A 22,103-nucleotide genomic window follows, 5' to 3' on the forward strand; every position below is an offset into this window, starting at 1 on the left:
GGGGCAGGGGTAACTGCAGTTGGATCCCGGGACGGATACCCTGATGCCGTCAATCCTTTTTCTGCACCTTGTCCTCACCCACTTACTGCGGTGTGGTGAGCCCATAAGTGGGATCATTTCCAAGTCCATCCATAGTTTGGGGATTTCAGGGGGTGTTGGCCTTTGTGTTACGGAATTTCTCCCCACCCCTTTTCCTCCACACCACACAACGGTTCGTTGACTCATTTGTTGGCTCCAAGAATACTTTATCAAAACCAGAACTGATGGCGAAGAGAGCGGGGGAGAAAGACAACGAAATAATAAACAACCAACAGTAATAAACAGAGAAACGGCGAACACATCGAAACGACCAATGAGCGACCAGTACGTACGATACATGTGACTAGAACCAAGACAACAACATCGTGGACGAATCACACCACTCCCTCACACCCGAACTCGACTCGCACAGCGCATGCTCCACATAATCCACGCATGCGCGACAACTAGTTAGACAAACGCACTCACTCAGGCAGAAGCAGATCCACACTCTCTGACAACGCATATACTACATACACCACGTCATACACATCACACCCATATACTGCACACCCCGCATCACTCCCGTACAGACAGCAGACCATATTTGACACCGGACAAGACAAGACAGCGAGACCAGGAACAACAACGGATGTAAATAATAAGCGAATCGAATTTCGTAACACAGCCTCCCCTAACGGGAGGAGTCGACCACGACTCCTTACAAAGAATAGGGATTACTATGGTGAATTATGAATTAGGGTTTATAAAATGTGTAGGTCGTCCTCGACCATGACCTCAATGAGAGGTGTCATGGTGGTCCGGTGGTTCGGTGTTTGCTTGTAGTTGTAGTCTTCTCGGTACCTTGTCCCTTCCTGTCCGGTGATGCTGTAGATCATGCTGGCTGGGTCCCGGAATGCTCGAGCCCTCGGAATAGGAAAAGATAAGAGAGGCAGAGCATGGCAGTAACAATTTCGTTAGCCTTAGGTAACTTTGCATTGTTTACTAGAAAGACGACTGCCGACCCTGGCAGAATGCGGAAAACAATAATCGTAAATCATAGTCGTAATACAAATAATGTTACAAAAAGATGTTGATGCCGGCTCTGCGCCGAGGTTGTTTGCTTCACTGACCGATTGACCGCCTGCTGTATTCTGCTGGTTCTGATCTGTACATGATCTACACTGCGCCTCTCTATCAAACTGGCAAGACAACCAAGGGACCCACTCATCGTGCTCAGACTCTGCACGGTCCCCGACGACTGCCGCCCGCTCATCACTCTCCTCCCGTCGTCTTGTTTTTTTTTGTTTTTTTTTTATGTGCAAAAATGGTGGTCAAGGTACGGGAAGGCACGCATTGCCCCCCCCCGGATGTGTCGAATGCATTGTGGATAGTTATCATGGCGAAAAACTCATAATACCCGTTGTCATCCAAAACCGAGTGTAAAGAAATATCGGCCGAAACCCTCAATGCAAATGTATGTGTAAGTGTATGTATATCTACTTGTGTTTTCCTTTACTTGTGTCCATGCCTTCCGTGGAGCTTCTTGTTAGTGACACAACGCGTCCGTTGTCAGGTTCTCCAGAAGTGCACGCACTTTTCTGATGTCAGACAATCCTGTCGTCCCACGACGCTGTCGTCCCACGACGCTGTCGTCCCACGACATATATTCTCTTTTTTTTTTTTTTTTTTTTTTTTTTTTTTTTTCAACATTCAGCAATGTGGAGTTCTACACTGAACCTGGCAGCCGTCGATCCTCTGTCTGAGGCTGGATACGGAGTCTGAAACTGTACCAAGTCGTCCAAAAATTAACAATAAACTGTGCGATTGATCCGTCGTGAGGTTTTGTTTGTCCTCACTGATTGCTCATACACTGCGCCTTCATAACATCTGAATGGACACGGCAGTAGGTGAAGCACGGTCTACCCCGTGAGACGGAGGGGAGGGCTATGCAAAGGAGAGGGTTATGTTACGAATTTATATTATGACTATGATTTACAAGTGTGCACGCGAGTACGGTGTGGATACTCTACTGGACACTGACGGCATGACTCTACTCGACTTCGCCCCGTCACATGTTGGGAGACAGCGGTCGTTCGTCGGGCGCACAACCACCCGGTGAGTCAATCCCCGTTATGGCTTTCGCCGGAACGGAGGGCTATGTTACGGATTTCGTCTCGTATTGACTTAGTTTGTCCCGGGCCGTTGTCCGGAATGTAACCGAGCATAAAACCCAACTGGGCGGTGCGCACCTTCCCGACGCGGGCGTGATGCTGTGTTGGCCGGTGTAGGCTGATTAACGGTAAATGGTGCCGGCACCGATTCTTCTACTGGTGTGGATTGAGAAACAGGGGGAGCTGCCGGGGCTAATGTCACTGTCCCCCGGACGGGTTTAATCCTGTCTACATGTACCGAGGTCGACCGCATGTGTCGCGGTGAGGGGAGGGGACCCACCCGAGTTAGGTCAACTGTGGTACCCGTGATGCCCTTAATCTGCCAAGGTCCCGTCCAGTACCGATGTAATTTAGGAGAGACCCCTCTGGGGGGTGGGGCATGTAACCAGACATAAGAGTTAATGACATATACCGGCACTTTACACTTGCTGTCGTACACCGTTTTAGCAACTTTGTGTCTGTGGTTTAACCGTTGGCGGACCAAAAGAAAACATTCGGCGAGACGTAAGCGAAGATCGCGAACAAAGAGAGCAACGTTTGGTTCGTTATCCCGAGGGATAGGAAAAATAAGGTGCAGCGGAAGGCGGAGTTCGCGACCAAACATAAGAAACGCGGGTGTAAATCCTGTAACGTTGTGAACAGAAGAGTTGTAAGCCAATTGAACCAGAGGGAGAAATTCGTCCCACCGAGGGACATCGTTCAGGTGAGAGATAAAGGTTTTCAATGAGGCTTTGATAGTCCTGTTAGCTCTCTCTACTAGGCCGTCGCTCTGCGGTCGGTAGGGAGTGGTTTTCGTCTTTTTGATGTTTAACAATGTACATAGGTCCCGAATCAGAGCATTTTCGAAGCTTAACCCCTGGTCTGTATGGATTGAGTATGGGACGCCAAGGACACACACCAATTTATTGATAAGAGCACGGGCCACGGTACCGCTGGTCTGGTCGGGTATACCAATGATTGTGAGCCACTTCGTAAAATAATCTCCGATGACAAGTACATATTGATTTCCGCTTTTAGAAAGTGGGAATGGGCCCATAATGTCCATAGCAATAACCTCTAGAGGGAAACCCACTTTAATGGTGCCAAGTGGCGCTTTGTTCTTTCGAGTTGGAAACTTGGAAACTTCGCATTCTGGACAAATTTCGCAAAAAAGGCGTACCTCGGTTGATAAGCCAGGCCAGTAAAAGAAATCGCGGAGACGTTGTAGAGTACGTTCTGTGCCAAAGTGACCCGCCGTAGGATTTGCGTGAGCGAGTTCTAGCACCATGGGTCTCAGGGCGGTGGGCACAACTAATTGGCGGCCCGAACGACCGGGTAGCTGACGATAGAGAGTGTGATTCTCGACTGCAAGAGACGACGCCTGGTTGAGAAGAACTTTAACGGGATAGGGGTCCCCTGGTAACGCCTCCTCTTGAGCCTGCAGTCTTTCTATCACTAGGTTTAGGTGTGGGTCTGTTTGTGTGTTTTGTTTGACCTGTGCTGGATCGACTGTGGTAATAAAATTAACCGTTGCTGGACTAGATGGCGGATCGTCGGCGCGAGAGAGACCGTCGGCGTTTAGGTGGCGGGCCCCCGGGCGGTGTTCGATAGCAAAATTAAACTCAGCTAGAATTTGCTGCCAACGTGCAAGTTGTCCGGACGGGTCTTTAAACGAGAGCAGCCATTTCAAACTACTATGGTCTGTACGCAGCAAAAATGGTTGAGAAATCAGGTATATTTTAAAGTGGGGTAAAGCCCACACCACTGCCAACAGCTCCCGTCTAGTGACGGAGTAGTTTCGTTCAGCCGGGTTAAGACTGCGGCTGGCGAATGCAATAGGATGTTCTTTACCATCGGGCCCCACTTGGGACAAAACCGCACCCAGGCCTGTATTGGATGCATCCGTGTCAATGAGGAAAGGTTGAGTAAAATCCGGAAATGCCAATACCGGTGCTTTTGTGAGGGCGTTGCAGAGTGTCTGAAAAGCAGTGTCTTGAGGGCCGGACCAGTGGAATGTGGCATCTTTTTTGCAAAGAGAATTGAGTGGCGCCGCAATGGAACTAAAGTTGGGAACAAAACGGCGGTAGTAACCGGCGAATCCTAGAAAAGTTTGCAGAGCCGTAAGCGTCGTTGGTGTCTTCCAGTTCATGACAGCCTCAATTTTGCGGGGATCAGCATGTAAGCCAGACTTAGAAACGACGAACCCTAGGAAGGCGACCTCTTGTTTAAGGAACTGGCACTTAGATGGTTTCACTTTTAGACCTGCCGTCTGTAAGGCACTCAAGACCGTCTCTAGTTGCGTGATGTGATCCGAAAAAGACTTCGAAAAAATGATGATATCGTCCAAATATACGAGGCAGAAAATGGGCGACAACCCCCGTAAGACCGCATTCATTAACCTTTGAAACGTGGCTGGGGCGTTTGATAACCCGAACGGCATGCGAGTGAACTGATAAAGTCCGTGTGGCGTTACAAATGCTGACTTGTGTTTGTCCTCTGGATTAAGGGGAACTTGCCAATACCCCGATTGTAGGTCTAGGGTGGAAAAGAATTCTGCCCCCCCAAGGTGATCCATGGTGGCATCAATATTAGGTAAAGGAAAAGCGTCCGCGGTGGTTAATTTGTTAAGTTTCCGATAATCCACACAAAAACGAAAAGAGTCATCAGGTTTTCGAACTAAGACAATGGGACTGGCCCATGGTGACATGCTTGGTTCCACTACACCTGTGTTGAGCATATCTGTAACCAGCGTCTGTACGATTTCTGCCCGTTTGGGATCTAATCTGCGGGGAGCTTGCTTGATGGGCTGTGTGTGTCCCGTGGGTATGCTGTGTGCAGTAACCGTGGTGGACCCCAGGTCTGACGACGATGTCGCCCAAACATTCTTAAACTTGCGAATTGTATTAAATAACGTACGTTTTTGCAGATCGGTGCCCAGGAAATCAGACCAGTCGAAAAGATCGGTAGCGTCCCCCAGGGTGTCGGCGTCGACCCGTGCAACCGGAGCTGGCCCTGCGGAGGAAAGACGGTGGATAACACCCAGCGGTGTTCCACTCGGCAGAGACAGAAAGGCAGCGGAGAAGTTAGAGGTAGTGAGGAGAAGTCGTTTCTTATTACTAGAACAAACACAGGCAGGAATAACCCCTTCCAGTGCTGGCAAAGGTTGAAAGAGAAATTCCTCCTGGTCCGACCATCCCAATGGAAGATCTAGATACACAACCCGGACTGACCATGGGGGCACAGAGAGCAACGAGGAGGAACAAAGAGTAGTGAATTCCGGAGGTTGGCCCTGCGGGTCGGGTCGGTGGTTACCACACTGAGGCCACAGTTGGGGACAACCCCATGTCCCTTTGAGGGTAAACGCCGCTATGAACAAACTGCCCAGGACAACCTGGAAAAGGGAGGTGATGGCGTGGAGACGTGGGAGGGAAAACCAAGTACCAATCCCATCCAAAATGCTTAACCCCAGGATAGCGAGTAAGCCTAAGAGAAACACGACCCCAGACCAAGTATGTTGAAACCAAGAGGTGGAGCCGATATTTGCAGTGTAACGAGAAGACAAGATCGGGGTGGATTCTGGCCCCATGACAAGAGTGGGCGACGGATCCATAGAAATAGATATCTTATGTTTCCTCAACAGATCAGCGCCTAGTAGGCATGATTCTCGTAAATCGTCAACTACGATCACTGGTCCCTCAAACCGGAGAGACCCCAGCTGAAACATCCCAGTCACCACTCCTAAAGAAGTTATTGATGTACCATTAGCACTATACAAGGCCCCAACGCCAATGGAGCTAGTGGGACGCAAAGATGATCGAACATGGGAGGGTACAACAGAGGAATCGATTAATGTGACACTAGCCCCCGAATCTACCAGGACCGTCAGGGGAACAGTGGTATCGGCAAAAGTGATCTTACCGGAGCAATACATGGCCGTGCTGACCGGGCAAACCCCAGCCGTCGTTACGGTGGCGGTTGGATCGGGCTCGTTGGAAGGAGGCAGGGCCGTATACTCCGGTGCACGGTCGAGCGGGACCCCTGGGGAGGAAAGAACGGAAGAGGAAAACGCAACAGCCTGAGGTACGGTACAAACATGTGCATCATCTGACCCTTGAATAAGAGTGTTCTCGGCAACGGGCGGGTCTAACGCTGCCGGGGCCCGTTTAAATGTTGACCCTGTGATGAATAGCTGTGCGGAGGTTGAGGAGCAGATGAACCATACGCCTGTGAATTACGTTGTGACATTTCATATTTGAATTTCCTACAGTCTCGTTTGAAGTGACCCGTTATTCCACAATGAAAGCAAGCAGGAGGACGTGGTGGTCTAGTTGGTTCAGCCCGTGTTAGGGTATGGACAGCGGCGGCCAAGTCAGCTACAGTGGCCTTCAAATCAGCTATCTCAGTTGAAGCGGGGGCAGCCACGTTCAGAACCCCTTGGCTTAGTTCTAAAGAAGATGCATTACTCCTAGCTTCGAGCACAACGGCCTTACGCACAGCGGCATCAATATTGACAGGCTCAAAATCGGCTACCCTATTGCCCAAGGTGGGTTCCAATGCATCCAAGAAAGCCCTAGTGGCAACAGCCCCCAACACATCACGAGAGGCCCCCGGAAAGGCACGGGCGGCTAAAATGGAGATGGCATCACCCAGTTCTGGAATCGACTCACCGGGTGTCCTTCGTCTGGCCTGGAGCTCCGCTTGGCGTACTGCCTCCTTTCCTTTATCTCCGAAGCGGGCCACTAAGGCTGCTCGCAGCTTGACAGGATCGTCACGGTCTTCGTCCGATAAGGATTCAAGGACAAGAGCCGCCGGTCCCTGTAGTCCGCGTTGTAGCAGAAAGATACGCATTTGGTCGAGTCTAGTTCGGTTAGGGTCTGCTTCTCCCTCGGCTGGAGGGGCGACGTAGCCGTTGGTCTTCAAGCAGGAATCATAATCTCGCAGGTAAGCCGCCAGGCTTTCCTCTGGGCGTCCATGGAACGGGCGTGGAAGCAACCATCTGCCAGGCTCCGTCATGATGACGAACTAAGTGGGAGGAAGGAGAAGCAAAGGAAACGGCAAAACGCAAAGGGACTCCCCAAGGCCAAGCCTTGGTCAAAAAAGAAGAAACCAAAGAAATCGCGGCGGCGAAAAAAAAGCAAAGAAACAACGCGAAGAGAAAAAAACAGGACGAGGCAAGCAAGGCACACTTACGAGAGGAGTAGTTCCGTCCCTTTGGTAGGTCGCTCGTAGTAAGTTGTGGAACTCGAGTCCACGTCGGGCGCCACTGTTACGGAATTTCTCCCCACCCCTTTTCCTCCACACCACACAACGGTTCGTTGACTCATTTGTTGGCTCCAAGAATACTTTATCAAAACCAGAACTGATGGCGAAGAGAGCGGGGGAGAAAGACAACGAAATAATAAACAACCAACAGTAATAAACAGAGAAACGGCGAACACATCGAAACGACCAATGAGCGACCAGTACGTACGATACATGTGACTAGAACCAAGACAACAACATCGTGGACGAATCACACCACTCCCTCACACCCGAACTCGACTCGCACAGCGCATGCTCCACATAATCCACGCATGCGCGACAACTAGTTAGACAAACGCACTCACTCAGGCAGAAGCAGATCCACACTCTCTGACAACGCATATACTACATACACCACGTCATACACATCACACCCATATACTGCACACCCCGCATCACTCCCGTACAGACAGCAGACCATATTTGACACCGGACAAGACAAGACAGCGAGACCAGGAACAACAACGGATGTAAATAATAAGCGAATCGAATTTCGTAACATTTGGGCGGTTCAAGAGCCAAGTGAGTCATCTTTCTAAGATTCCTTTGGAGTCTCTCTCCCCTCTCCCGGGGAGACCCACGTCACCAGTTTTGGCAGTGTGCAACAAGTACATGTGTGTGCGTGTGTGTGTGTGTGTGTGTGTGTGTGTGTGTATGTGTGTGTGTGTGTGTATACTCCAGCCTTGCAAGCTGTTGAATGGTGCAGTCCCAGCACAAGTTGCTATGGCTTCTGCCCTAGCATCGCTACCATCGCCTCCGGCGATGGGTGTAAAAAAAGAGAGAAAAAAGAAGGTGTATGTGTGTGTGTGTGTGTGTGTGTTTGTGTGTGTGTGTGTGTGTGTGTGTGTGTGTGTGTATGTTTGTGCACGCACGTGTTTGGTGTGCATGGGCTTTGCTTTGCATTGTTTTCTCTCTCAGAGTTTCGGAGGGTGGCTGTTGACGTTGGAAAAGCAAATAAGGATTTTAGAGACTCGTTCAATGCCACCTGTTCCAGATATAATCCGAATGCACTGAGCTTAACCTTCTCCTTTCGTGTATCTGTGGCCAAGAGATTTGGTCGGACGTTGTTCAGGGCAAATGTGCAAGATCAGGGGATCGCGCCTCACTCCCATGCCACACTCAGGATCAATCCAATTCTCCGTGGCCTTCTTGCTAGCGGGCTGTATCATTTAGAGTGCACAGGCAGGGTACTGTGCTCAACCAACTTTGGATTTCTCTCTTCTTGCGAGCAAATCGACAGTGATTCCAGAGCTATCACGAACATTACCTTCAGAGGTGAGCCTTCTGAAGCTGAATATTACCGAGGTGGCTTGAATCATGGACATGGTCATGGTGTTTTTGAAAAGGATTGCAGGGGAGGGGCAGGGTGGAAGAGGGGGAGTTGCAGGGGGTAAGGGCAGGGGAGGAGGAGGGGAATATGAGGCAGGGATGTAGCTGGTCTCTCTTTTAGGGGGAGGTGCAGGGGTAAGGGTAGGGGCAGGGATAAGGGCATGGGAAGGAGGAGGGGAATGCGAGGCAGGGACGTAGCTGGTCTTTCTTTTAGGGGGGGGGGGGGGGGGGTGGTGCACGGCCGCATATATGTAGGATGGCTGGTGCATGTCATTCATGGTCATTATGTGCAAGCTGGACAGAGGTAAACAAATATTTTGGGGGTGCACGTGCTCCGTGACCCATGCATGCTGCTATGCGCCTGGTAGTGGAAGGGTAGGTTGAAAGAGGAGAGGGTAGGGTGGAAGAGGGGAGGGGTAGGTTGAAAGAGGGGAGGGGTAGGGTGGAAGAGAAGGAGGGTTAGGTTAGGTTGGAAGAGGGGGAGGGGAGGGTGGAAGAGGAGGAGGAGAAGAGGGTGGAAGAGGAGGAGGGTAGGGGTGAGGGGAGGGTTAGGTTGGAGGAGGGGAGGGGAGGGTAGAAGAGGAGGAGGAGAAGAGGGTGGAAGAGGAGGAGGGGTATGGGTGGGGGGGGGGGGTTAGGTTGGAGGAGGGGGGAGGGGGGAGGGGAGAGGAGGCCGAGGGTGGAAGAGGAGGAGGGGAGGGTTAAAGAGGGGAGGGTGGAAGAGGGGGGAGGGTAATGGCCATACCGGTGGAACCCTGTGTGGTCGATCTTGTCAGTGTCGCCCTTAACTACCATGCTCAAAATAATAACTCTTTTCGGGGTGGGGGGGGGGGGGGGAGGTGGAACCCAGCACTGGCAACGTCTCAGATTTGTCCGTAGCTCCTTCTAGCCCTTGTCAGATAATGCCGGCAGAAAAATTGCCATAATTTTGTACATTTTCTCGTACGTTTCATGCATGTTTGCATGTGCATGTATGTGGTTAAAGAAATGGACTGGCAGAATTCAAGGAAGTGCCTGCCATAAGGTTTGTATGCTTCTGTCAATTTCACCAATTTTTCGAGTCCTATTCACCAAGGCCTAGGTCTTTGACTATGAGCAATGGAAGTCACCTGCCTAGTAAAACCTGGTGTAAGCGACCTCTGGGTTTAGTATCACATTCACTGACCAGACGTACACATGCGTAGTACTAGTAGGGACCTATGCAGTGCTCTTGATTGACATAGTATGTTCGGCTAAGAAGTGCGCGAATAGCTGAGATGCAAAACCCGATATGCGCCAAATTTGAGAATATAATGTGAGTTTCAGCTCAGTGTACTCAAAAGGTCTGGGGGTACCACCAGGCAAACATTTCACATTAACAATATGACCTGAACCCTTTCAAAACTGGAACCCAAATATGGATTTAGATACAAACCGCACATATAATAAGTCCTTTTTAGACATTATCCGAAAAGTGATGAAATGGATTTTTACCGGGTTTTCTTTCCCATGCGGTTTTGTCTTATCAGGGTTCCACGGTTTCAAGTTATTTTATTTATTTATTCATTTATTTCTGCACCTCGTAGCATGTCAAGACAGCCAATTGAATTGAGGAGAGGATGGCACCAACCACGGAAGAAGAGAAAAAAAGAACCGAAAAGCGCGTACACAAAAGGGGTAGGGATTAGCAAGTTACAAAGCAATGGGATGCCCAACGAGCTATGCGGCGGAAGTGGTGTGGCTGTGATTTTGTTGTCAACGGTGTCTATTTTTGTGCACATTGCACATGACAGGTGTGTGTATTGCACATGACAGGTGTGTGTATTGCACATGACAGGTGTGTGTATTGCACATGACAGGTGTGTGTATTGCACCGGTCGACAGTGAAAAGACTTTAAACTAGTAGGGAGGATCCAGGCTTAAGGAGCTTACCAGCGTGTGCGTGTCTGTGTGTGTGTGTGTACATGTGTGTGTGTACATGTGTGTGTGTACATGTGTGTGTGTACATGTGTGTGTGTGTACATGTGTGTGTGTACATGTGTGTGTGTACATGTACATGCGTGTACGTGTGTGTGTGTGTGTGTGTACGTGTGTGTGTACATGTACATGCGTGTACGTGTGTGTGTGTACGTGCGTGTGTGTACGTGTGTGTGTATACATGTACATGCGTGTGTGTATGTGTGTACGTGTGTGTCATCGTAGAAATCGACGAATGCAGTCGGGGCGTGCACGACTGCCATCGGCATGCGCTCTGCAGTAACACGGTCGGGTTTTTCACGTGCACATGCAAGCAAGGCTTCCTGGACATCAGCAACACACCCGGCACCACCGCTGCCACGTCAGTGCTAGCACACGGACGTACCGGACTGGTCTGCCAGGATGTCGACGAATGCGTGACCAGCCCCTGTCCCTACAGCGCGGGTGCAACAACGCCGAGGCCCGTTTGCCTGAACACGCCTGGCAGTTATCGCTGCTCATGCATCGCCGGCTATACGTTGGCTGGATCGACGTGCTTAGACCAAGACGAATGTAATACCACTCTCGTGCCCACGACAACCGCCGCCGCCATTGCCGTGGCAACAACAGCACCAATAGCGACTTCCTCGCTCGCGTCACGCACAGGCACACATCCGCAGCAGCAGCAGAAGCAGCAGCAGAGAGAGCCTTGCGGCGAGTACGCCACATGCCAAAACACCGTCGGCTCTTTCCTGTGCCACTGCATATCTGGCTACCGTAGCAATGGGTCCAGTTGCCGTGACGTGAATGAATGTCTGGGCGGCAGTCATAACTGCGTCGGCACTGGGTCGCTATGTAAAAACACGCCGGGTTCGTTTGCGTGTTTCTGCGACAAGTATTTCGTCCGCAACGGAACACAATGTTCTGACATCAACGAGTGCCGATCGCCGACTCTGAACAGTTGCCATGACAACGCCGTGTGCATCAACCATCTCCGTGGTTACAGTTGCTCGTGCGAGGTTGGCTACCACGGCAGCGGCAGGTCGTGTCGGGATATAGACGAATGTGCCCTGAAGGATCACCAATGCCACTCTAGCGGCGCTGTGTGCCGCAATGCCCCCGGCGCGTACTCCTGCGCCTGCTCCAGCGGATTCTCCGGCAACGGCACCGTCTGTGTGGACGTTAACGAGTGCCGTCTCGGAACGCATGATTGTCACGGCAACGCTACGTGCCAGAACCACGTGGGTTCGTTCTCCTGCTCGTGTGGCCGGGGCTTTAAGGGCAACGGTACGGCTTGTAACACGATTGGCGAAGGTGAGTGTGCACATTGGATTGTGTATTTTTGTTTAAATTTTTTTTACCAACAACACAGGCCTACTAGAGGGGCATGTGGAGACGAACACAAAGCAAGACACACGGGAAGTAGGGAGCAAGGGAAGACACACGGGAAGTAGGGAGCAAGGGAAGACACACGGGAAGTAGGGAGCAAGGGAAGACACAGGGGGCAAGGGAGCAAGGGAAGACACAGGGGGCAAGGGAGCAAAGGAAGACACAAGGGGCAAGGGAAGGATGCGTGGTTGCTTGCTTGGTAGGTTGGTCTATTTTATTTTTATCGCCGTTAATAATTTGATGTATAAAAAAAGGAGCAGTAAGTCATGAGTTACGAATAACAGGTAACCAAGGTAACTAGATAATGTACCAGAGGCGTCTAAAGGCACTAGAGAGGTTCTGCTACACATGAAACGTAGAGAAATCACGTAGAGAGCAGGTGTCTGGGTTAGAGTCTACGGCTTCGCGTGTTTTGGGCTCAGATTTCTACGCGTAGATGAGGTTCTCTACGTTGTGGCACACACAAAGAAAATGGGTACGGGATCTGCTGGGTATCATTCGAGTGCAGGCAGAAAACTGCCAAATATGGAAGGGGAAATTCTCAGTACACATTCCGCGTGACTTCTCTGTGTGAAACGTAGAGCAGAACAGGATTTCTTTACGTTACGGGAACGCGAAGAGAGTTCGCGTGATTCTTTGCGTCGCGTTCCCATAACGTAGAGCAGAACCTCACTATTAATTTTATGGGCGGTACGCCACCTGAAGTATAATTTACTCATGGGGTGGGGTTGGGATGGCTCCTCTGCCGGAAATCTTTTCAAATATAGAGCCCAAATCAGTGCTTTTGATTGATTCACGGGGCACCTGGGACAAAGAGCGGTACGGTCAATACCGTAGTGACCGTAGCCTGGCCGACACCCCCTGCTAATCAGATAGTGCGACAACAAGGCACAACACTGACAAGTCGCATGTCAGCAAGAGTACAAAACCGCCAAGATTGTGCAACTGCCTGTACAACCTCTATGCAGTGCTGCGACGGCAGAACTTCACGTCACGTGACATGGTTCAAAAGGTTACGCTGGCAAACAGTGCAACCACCCGATTTTTGTAATCCCTCCATATTTGATAATGCTAGACTGTTTTCACAGCCTTCAAAAAGTGACCGAAAGAGAGTTGTACCCAAAGCTGGGTTGCGTACAACCCTGTATCAATCATGCACAGAGTGCAAATAATGTGTACGGCTTCATCACGTGATATGAAGTTCTGCCGTCGCAGACCCCATAGCTGGAGTTCCACACTCTTGGGGGTTCTGTACTCTTGGCCCTACCGGTAGGACCATCATACACAGACATGCTGCACAGCCTCTGTTCTAACATTGACCTAAAACTTCACCCTATACTGTTGCTATGGGGCTAATGAAGGAGTCCACAAATTTTAGACGTGATTGCTCAAGGCATACTACAAAATTCCATGGCAACAGCCCATGGTAACCATGGAAACAGAGTATGAAATTTGCCCTCCACTGCCATGGCAAGCCAAGAAAGACATTAGGTCATCACCACGATCGATGTGCCATGGTCAAAATTCACTTTGGACAGAGTTGCTAGCGCTCCGACCGGAGTATGTGCGGCCATTTTGACAATTGATAAAATTGCACGTATGCAATTCACTGGACATAGTCTTGCATTTTGCGCCATTACTTTGCCTTACAAATACCTCATCTCAACAAATGTTTCAAGAACATTTTCAAGCAAAGGCACTTTTGCGGCGCGATTTCTTGGGTTCTACCGGTAGTACCCGTGGTCCTACCGGTAGGACGGCATGCAAGCTCTCGTTAATTTGATCACCGCAGTGTGAGCCGCACTGGCTTTTTTCTTGCTGTTGTTGCGTGAATCACTCGTGTCCAGTGTGCGGCTTTTACTCTGAAGACTACGGTAATTGTTGCATGTTCTAAACCATGTTTTGCAAGTCCAGTTTCACCTTACAACTGTATACAGTTGGACCTCGCTTACCCGGTCCTCTTTTATCCGGATCCCTCGCCATCCGGAAGAAAATCGTTGGTTACCGATTTACAGCATATGCCATGCATACATTCAGTATGTGTGTTCGATTATCCGGTTCCCTCGCCTATCCGGATATCTTTGTGGAAAACGTATGTGCGCGGATATGCGAGGTCTGAGTGTACGGTCAAAATCATCCGGTATCCTGCACAATACGCTTGTCAACTGTTCTTACTCTGCCCATGCAGCTAATCATTTCTTAGCCAACTCTGGATCCGATCGGGCGGTGGGAATTGCCTTTGGAATATTGGCTTGTCTGACAGTAGTCGCAATTGCTGGTCGCGTCTACAAATCAAAGCTGGGGATGAGACTAGAAATTCCACGCCAGATCCAAGCTGTCTTCTATAAAGATGGTAAGTACTGGTCGTGTGCTTGTGTGTGAATGTGTGTGTATGTGTGTGTGTGTGTGTGTGTGTGTGTGTGTGTATGTGTGTGTGTGTGTGTGTATGTGTTTGTGTGTGTATGTGTGTGTGTGTGTGTGTGTGTATGTGTGTGTGTGTATATGTGTGTGTGTGTGTGTGTGTGTGTGTGTGTGTGTGTGTGTGTGTGTGTATCTGTGTGGACGTACGCATCTATGCTTTTTTCTTCAGCTGTTTCCCGTTTGCACCAAACAGATGAGTATGTTATGCCTTGGGGTTCCCCGCATGCTAGTTTGTGCCTGAAGTGTGTGGTTTGCAGTGAGGGCTGCGTTCCACGTGCCTGTGTTGATTCACAGGAAGCGTGTGTTTCGAAGTCTGAAGAAAATATTGAACGGTCTCTGCTGGGATGACAGCTACACCATAGCTCAGTTGTGAAGGCCATCACTGGTCCCAAGTGAAGGTCCCCGGTTCGATTCCTGGTGGCGATAGTCAATGTTTTCTTCAGCCTTTCCCCGTTTGCATGTTTTCTCTACAATCAATGAATACGCGATGATTTTGTTCCTCTTTGCGTGCTGCAGAGTCGCTGCACAGAAACGAGGCACCCGCACCGAGTGGGCAGAAGTCCGGCGCAAGTAGCATTAACGCCAACCGTCCCTTGCCCAGCGTGGATGGCGGGGACGACGGCGGCGGTATATACGAGGCCGTCGCCCAGGGCCATGGCAAGCCGAGGCCTGGGAAAGCGCCGGGCAAGCAGGCCAATGGCTCAGCGAAGGCAGGCCACGTTGTGCCGAGCAGCAGCGTGTTGTCTCGCACGGCCGACACGGTCATCAGCTCTTGCAGCTTGTCTGACTCTTGTCACACTCTTAAAGGAAGCCAACTCACCCAGACTAGCGACAGCATCGGGGACTATGATACAGTGGGAATGCGCTCAGCTAGCGACGGCCATCCGACAAACAAGAAGAAGAAGAAGAACTTCTCGGAGGGCAAGTTGAATTCGCCTATGGGGCGCCAGTCGCAGGACAATTGCCCCACTGACAAGGACGACGATCAGCCGATGTATATCTGCGCAGAGGACACCCTGCCTACTAAAGGCAGCAGTAGTGACGATGATGACGGGGAGCAGGATATGTACGAAGCGTGCGATTCCCCAGCGCACCACATGAGCAACAATGTGCACAGTCCCTCCGGCAGGCCGCCACCGCAGCGGGAGATGCGAACCATGCAGAGACAGTCCACCGTCACGTCGAGTTGTGATACGGACGAGTCTCTCACAGACGTGGCCAGTGCCGTGTCGTCGTCCACCAATCTCGTGTCCCATGGCAACACCAGAAATAGCAACAGCAAGACTGCACAGAAGCAGAGGCAGCAGCAGGAACAGATGAACAAGAGGATGCAGTTTAGCCGCAAGGACACAGTGCTAACCATCACATCACTGGACCTAGACGAAGACCCTCAGACCAGTGGTAATGTATGCACGTGGAGACAGGTGCGCGCCGAAAGCACGTGTGGCACTCCTATCGCAGAGGTGAACGCCATCGAAGAGGAGACTTACTGTGATGGAGACACGGTCAGTGTCGAGGACGGTGAAAACTATGGAAATGCTGATGCAGTCATCGCAGGTCAAGACAACGTGCACGTCACCAAGGTCGAAGAACGCTCCAACTCTGCCATGTTGCCTGCTCAAGAGTCCAGACCACACGGCAGAAGCAACACTGCTGCGTACAACATTACCTCTACCCCAGACCAATATGTTTACACCAACAACCCTGACCAGAGTAAGGAAGATGAGATGATTTACGAAATTGACAAAGGGTCCATCTGCGGCGGTGTGACGGTCACTGGCAACAACCAGCGTATGGCGGCCATGAGCGCCGAAAACTACGACAACCTGTCCGTGTCGCGTGTCAGCACGAAGGGAAGAAGATGTTCCTTGGCGGGCGCGTCAATTTGCAGCGAATCTGAGTATGGCGATGCGGACGGCCTTGTCTACAACACGTCCATTGTCCCAACAAACGCCAGGCTAGCCTCGAGTGAACAATGCCCCTCGGCTCTGCGCCCTGGACCGCCAGCACAATACTCCAACAGAGATGCCCCCGGGGTAAATCAACTTCCTCTCAGCAACTCTCAAAGTCCTCGGCACAGTGGCAGCTGTCAACATGCACTGCATCTTCCAGCCGCTGAAGTGCACCCATCACTTACCTACAATAATGCTAACAACATGGGTCGTGGCAGTTCAAACAGGGAAGCAGAGACATACAAGAACTCTTTGTCAGCAGCACATGGCATCGAGCAGCATCAACAAGCAGGGCACAATTCCAGTGCTGCATGCTCAGCAGAGCGTCGTGGACAGACGGATACGAATTCTTCGAGGGCACCACTTCCGCCCCAGGAGCAGACAAAGCCTGACGATAAGCTTGCCGGCCCCAACAACAACAACAACAACCTGCCACCGACCGGAAGACCTGAGCAAAACACTATGCACCCAGGCAGCACACGCCTTGCCGCGCCAGACAACACCCATCAGGCAGACGACGTCGATGAGTTAGGCGTCGGTGAACCAGCGGACGCGACCCAGGCATCTGGCTCCAACTCGCCGCGTCAGCCCGCCAAACTTGCGACCAGTGGCAACACGATGGTCGACATCAGCGGCGAGTGTGACGGATTCTACGACTTGAGTGATCTGCAAACCCCGGCCAAGACGGCACGTGTTGCACAGGAGAGTAATACCTGTTCTCCTCCGTCAAACACTCGTCTCCATCACGTGCCGCGGATTGGCGGCTCCCCTGGTGGCGGCAGCACTGCGGTATCGACTGCGGCACACACGGACGGTGCGGAAACGTTCAGCGAGGACGACGACCAGGAAGTCTACAGCTGCATAAATTAGGCGTAGGGCACGTGTAGAGCCTGCTCAGAGTGTGCTCGGCATGTTCTCGTACTGTGCTCAGAATGTACTCTGAATATGCTCAGCGTGTATTCAGAGTGTGCTCAGAATGCACTCAGAGTGTACTTGGAATGTGCTCGGAGTGTACTCAGATTCTCCACCACATACCACATGCATAGTCTTGCTATGACTCATCAACGTAACTGAATTTGATATTTCTCTCCCAAGCCCCCCCCCCCCCCCCCCCCAATCCATTGCTGTTCTGTCTCAAGCCATGATACAAATTTCTGGTGTTAGTTTTCTCACGTCCGTTGGGCACGGTTGTGTTCATCGTGAACGACAGCCGTGATATGTGTACACATGCTACTAGCTACTACTGCTACTGCTGCCGTACACGTGCTTGTCCACTGACTCCCTAACGGATTAGGGTTACGGCACAGTGCAGCGTCATCACATCCGTCACGTTCCGACCACATGTGCATGGCGCATAACAAGCAGAAGATGCTTCTCTGCCCCCTCCTCCTCCCCCGTTCCCTCTCCCCACCCCCACCCACCCCACCCCCCCCCCCTTCCCCACCCCCTCCTCCCACCCCCTGCTGCTCTTTTTCCTATCCTCCCGTTGTTCTTTTGTATTTTCACGATGTTCCCACGTGGGAGCAAGACTTTTAAAAGATCGTATCTTTAGACTTCGGAATGCTTCCCTCGCAGTTGATATGATACAGCACTGCGCTGGTATCTTATCTTCAAAGCACCCGCAGACCATCAAGTTTGAGCCAATTTACCGTCTAGTACAAGCAATGATAATAACTATACACGGCCAATAGATAATCTGAAGAAATACTCACTGAACTTTGATTACTTTGCTCCATTGTGACATGTTGCGGAGGAGTTATGTGTGTGTGTGTGTGCGTGTGTGTGCGTGTGTGACTGTGATCATGCGGTCACCCACACCAAGTCGAGTAGTAACTCAATAAGCAGTTGGTGCAGGGTGCATGTCTACCGTTAGTACGGCATCGATTACAAGACAAACCTCATTAGTAGACAATGATCAAAAATCCCCTGACACCTGAAACACGTACATTCAAGTCCGGTTAGCAGATAATATTCGGTATAAGCAAAACAATTGACCCCCGGGTGGTCTACTAATGAGGGTAGGCTTGTATTGTGAATTCAATGATGATTAGTTCGGGACTGCGCCAGTGATATGTCCAGGAGTTCAGCTTGTGAGGTTGTGAAGAGATGTGGCCACCCACACAGTAGAGCCGCGCGCCCAAGAACGTTGTTTCCAAGGGGTTAGCCTGGAACGTTCTTCTTTTTCAGCAATGTGGCTGCGTTCTGAAAGCACGTTCTTAGAAACAATCCGTACTGGATCATAATTATGTATCCCACAAGCTGCCAGAAAACCAACACCGCCGTTCTTAGCTTCAGGCTGTGTCGTTCTTAGCATTTCAGGCTGGACGTTCTTGGGCTCCACCTTCTTCAGCGCGTGAACCTACTGTACCAAGTTTGGAGAAATAAATTCAGGTACAGTCATGTCAGACCTCGCTTATCCGGTCCTCTTTTATCCGGATCCCTCGTCATGCGGAAGAAAATCGTTGGTTACCGATTTACAGCATATGCCATGCATACATACAGTATGTGTGTTTGATTATCCAGCTCCCTCGCGTATCCGGATATTTTTTTGTGGAAAACGGATGTGTACGGTTAAGCGAGGTCGGACTGTATATCCTAAAAGGTTCATTGCTTTCCAGGTTTGTTGTGTCTGTTGTTTATTAGCACATGGGCCTATAAACGGAGGTGGGCTTATATACGAATACAGGCCCGTGGGCGCATTTACGGTAAAACCAAAAGGGCAACGTTCAGAGTCCCCCAAGTGTGTGGGCAGGCTAGCATGTAACATACAAGTACTCGTACAAGCCACTTTTGACCTCGAGTGGATGTGCGAAAGCAGGGAGTCGCACTATGCTGTCCCTCCAGGAAATTGCGATTCCACGGATGCAACAAATTTCGCGATTTTCGCCCAAACCCGCGATTTCCTGCGTTCTTTGTTGTTTTGTGCACTATATCTCACTTTTTATGCACTTTTCACGCAGTGCTTTCCATGATCTTGTAGGATATTTGCATAGTACGACTCGGACTACTCCCGAGTAGATATACGATGCAACAAATTTCGTGATTTGGCCCAAATCCGCAATTTTCTGTAAATAACTCTTTCAACTCTGCACACCCAAGTATCAACTTCACATATGAGCTCAGCGAGGTGAGTGGCTCCATAAATTATATGGATATCACAATTATGATCCAGGAAGGCAAGCTGGCATACAAGCTGTACCAGAAGGCATGTGCTAGTGGTCTACTCATTGATTATACTTCGGCAGTTCCCCACCATATCAAATTGGCAGTTGCTTCGTCACAATTCCTAAGAGCTCAGAGGCTCTCATCCAATACCAGAATGCGTGCAGAAAGTGAAGCGATGGTTCATGAGCAATTAAGATTGAACAATTACCCAGAGAGAATCATTGAAGAGGCATGCACTGCCTCCATAATGCCAAAGCGTCGTCGCCATGCCAACCCATGCTGCGCATTTCTAAAGCTTCCATATAAGTCAGATAAAGTACATCAAGCAGTGAATAAAGCAATCAGAAAGTATAAAATTCCGGTAAGAGTCGTATATGAGCACACTGGTAGCCTGAGGCGCACATTGTGTCGCTCCGCCCTCGTTCCTCCCCTATGTGTCAAGGCTGCAAATCAGCTACAACCGAAAAAGAGAGGTCGCCCAAAGGGGCCGTGTATCTCGTGTATATCCGGGGGACAGGATGTATGTATGCAGAAGAACGTTGTATATCAGCTGAAGTGCAAAGAATGTCCGGAACAATATGTTGGTGAGACTGGCCGCTTTCTGGAAACTCGCCTGGAAGAACATAATGGTGAGGCAAGACGCCAGGAACTCGACAAGCCATGGGGCCAACATTTTCACACCACTCACCCTGGATGTAAGCTTAACTATGGGCAAAGTGCATTCTCTGCAGTTGAAGTAATAGGAAGAGAGCCTGATCGAGCCCGTCGCAAACTGCGCGAGGCAATTGAGATTCGTGATGCCAAGCCCCATGTGAACATAAGCACCGGATGGGATTTGTTGTGAATTTTCTCAGCTTCCCCTGCTGCTACTTCAATATCACTGAATAATTATAATATGAGGCGGGTCACTCAAATCCATTCTATTCCTGATGCCTCGTCGCGTCCCTGGTGGTAACAGTTTGGCATGGAAGTTTAACCTCATAGTGCATTGACTCATGGGGCTCCGTGCTCCCCTCCTGTGCTAGAATTAACACCATAATTATTTGGCATGTAACCTCACTTCGTAGAGCACAACGGCGCGCTCTTCTTCTCCGTGATGTGCACAGTTGCACCTTCTCTCCCCCCCCCCCCCTCTGTATAGAGGTGACATAACTCGCATCATTTTATTTTTTGGCGCTACACTCTGCGTAACGCCATTCACAGAGCACAATGCGCGCTACCTTCTGCTGCTTCTCCTCCGTGATGTGCTAGTTGCGCCTTTTCTCTCTCTGTGTCATACTAGGTGACATAATTCGCATCTTTTTTTTGGCGCTACACTCTGCGTATATACTGCTCTTGTGTGGCTTCCACGGTATTCATTGTTATTACCTGACGATGGCCAAGTGCCGAAACGTTGTAAAAATAACGGAACTGGTTCGGATGTGATATGCAGCGCTATGGGAATGGGTGTGTCCACCCGAATTCTTTTCACAGATGAAGCTGCAGGAAGCCTCAGCCCTTCTTCAAATTTCTGTAAATAATTCCGCGAATTCCTGGCACGTTCTGCATCATTTCGCACTTTTCGTGGCATTTTTTGTTGTTTTCTGCCGCAATTTCTTGCGCAAGTTTTCGAGAGTTTTTTCCGCAAATTCCCACAGGGACAGACTATAAAGGTGTGTACGGCTCCTTGGCCAAAGCATGCTGCTTTCAGATACCCGATAATCGGATATTGGTAAAACAAGAAAGGAGAACAATGAAAATTAGAAGATGACATACTGTTAAGGGCTGGGTGGCGCTGCAATGTGAGAAGCACGTTGCGATGGGATGCTGCAGGCTCTCAGCCATCCAAAGATCAAGCCATCTGGACCGATCCTCATACATCAACAAATTGAGCGAGAGAAAAAGTGAAGGGGAAGGGGGGGGGGGAGAACAGAGAGCTTAGAATGCATAGTACAGTCTAAGGTGGGGGGGGGGGTGAAATATTGAGAAAATGTTAAGAGAGAGAGGGGGGGGGGAGGGGGAGAGGCTATTGCTTTACAGTTGCTGTGAACATCCTGACCGCTGTTACCTACGCTGCCCTTCGCCACTATCTGCTTGTGTCACAGGTTGTGACTGATGCAGCCGTAGCACTGCTGCTTCTTGTGCTGGCACTAGCACAACACCTTCTCTGTTAGCCATGACCCAGCAGGGGCATCATCATTAGCAGAAGTAGGATCTGGTTTAGACCATCACGGTTGCCGATTTCGGAGGTAGTGATCCATGGCCCCACACAGTGGTATTGAACTGCTAGCGAGGATGCTGTCCCAAGTATACAGGCCGAGAACCTTTTTCCAGGGGTGCTACTAGTGGCGTCACCAAAGACATCGTTACGCGTTGTTTTTGGTGATGGAAGAGCTGGAATGGTGCCTAACTGCTTGCCGCCTAGGGGCTAACCGTTTACCCGCTAGTGCATCGTAGTAAC

At 50.4% G+C, this 22,103-nt stretch overlaps 2 protein-coding genes across 2 annotated transcripts in view; one reads left to right on the top strand and one right to left on the bottom strand.

Annotated features, from left to right (window-relative positions):
- The window catches only part of LOC135812245 (uncharacterized), a 35,059-nt gene extending 17,457 nt beyond the window's left edge, over nt 1-17,602 (top strand). Inside the window, exons 5-8 of the mRNA XM_065325587.1 lie at nt 8,391-8,747; nt 10,983-12,050; nt 14,314-14,478; nt 15,063-17,602. Of these exons, the coding sequence (XP_065181659.1) occupies nt 8,391-8,747; nt 10,983-12,050; nt 14,314-14,478; nt 15,063-17,368 (3,896 nt within the window). The 3' untranslated portion in view covers nt 17,369-17,602. The remainder of the gene's footprint in view (nt 1-8,390; nt 8,748-10,982; nt 12,051-14,313; nt 14,479-15,062) is intronic.
- On the bottom strand, nt 222-7,352 carry LOC135812242 (uncharacterized). Its single transcript, XM_065325585.1, has 3 exons — nt 6,839-7,352; nt 6,090-6,209; nt 222-945 (listed from the first exon to the last, which is right to left on the bottom strand). The coding sequence occupies exons 1-3, from the start codon at nt 7,182-7,184 to the stop codon at nt 914-916; spliced, it is 498 nt and encodes a 165-aa protein (XP_065181657.1). The 5' UTR covers nt 7,185-7,352; the 3' UTR covers nt 222-913.
- Nucleotides 17,603-22,103: the final 4,501 nt, after the last annotated feature.

This window comes from Sycon ciliatum, chromosome 3 (assembly GCF_964019385.1).
Source record: "Sycon ciliatum chromosome 3, ocSycCili1.1, whole genome shotgun sequence".
Lineage (NCBI taxonomy): Eukaryota > Metazoa > Porifera > Calcarea > Leucosolenida > Sycettidae > Sycon > Sycon ciliatum.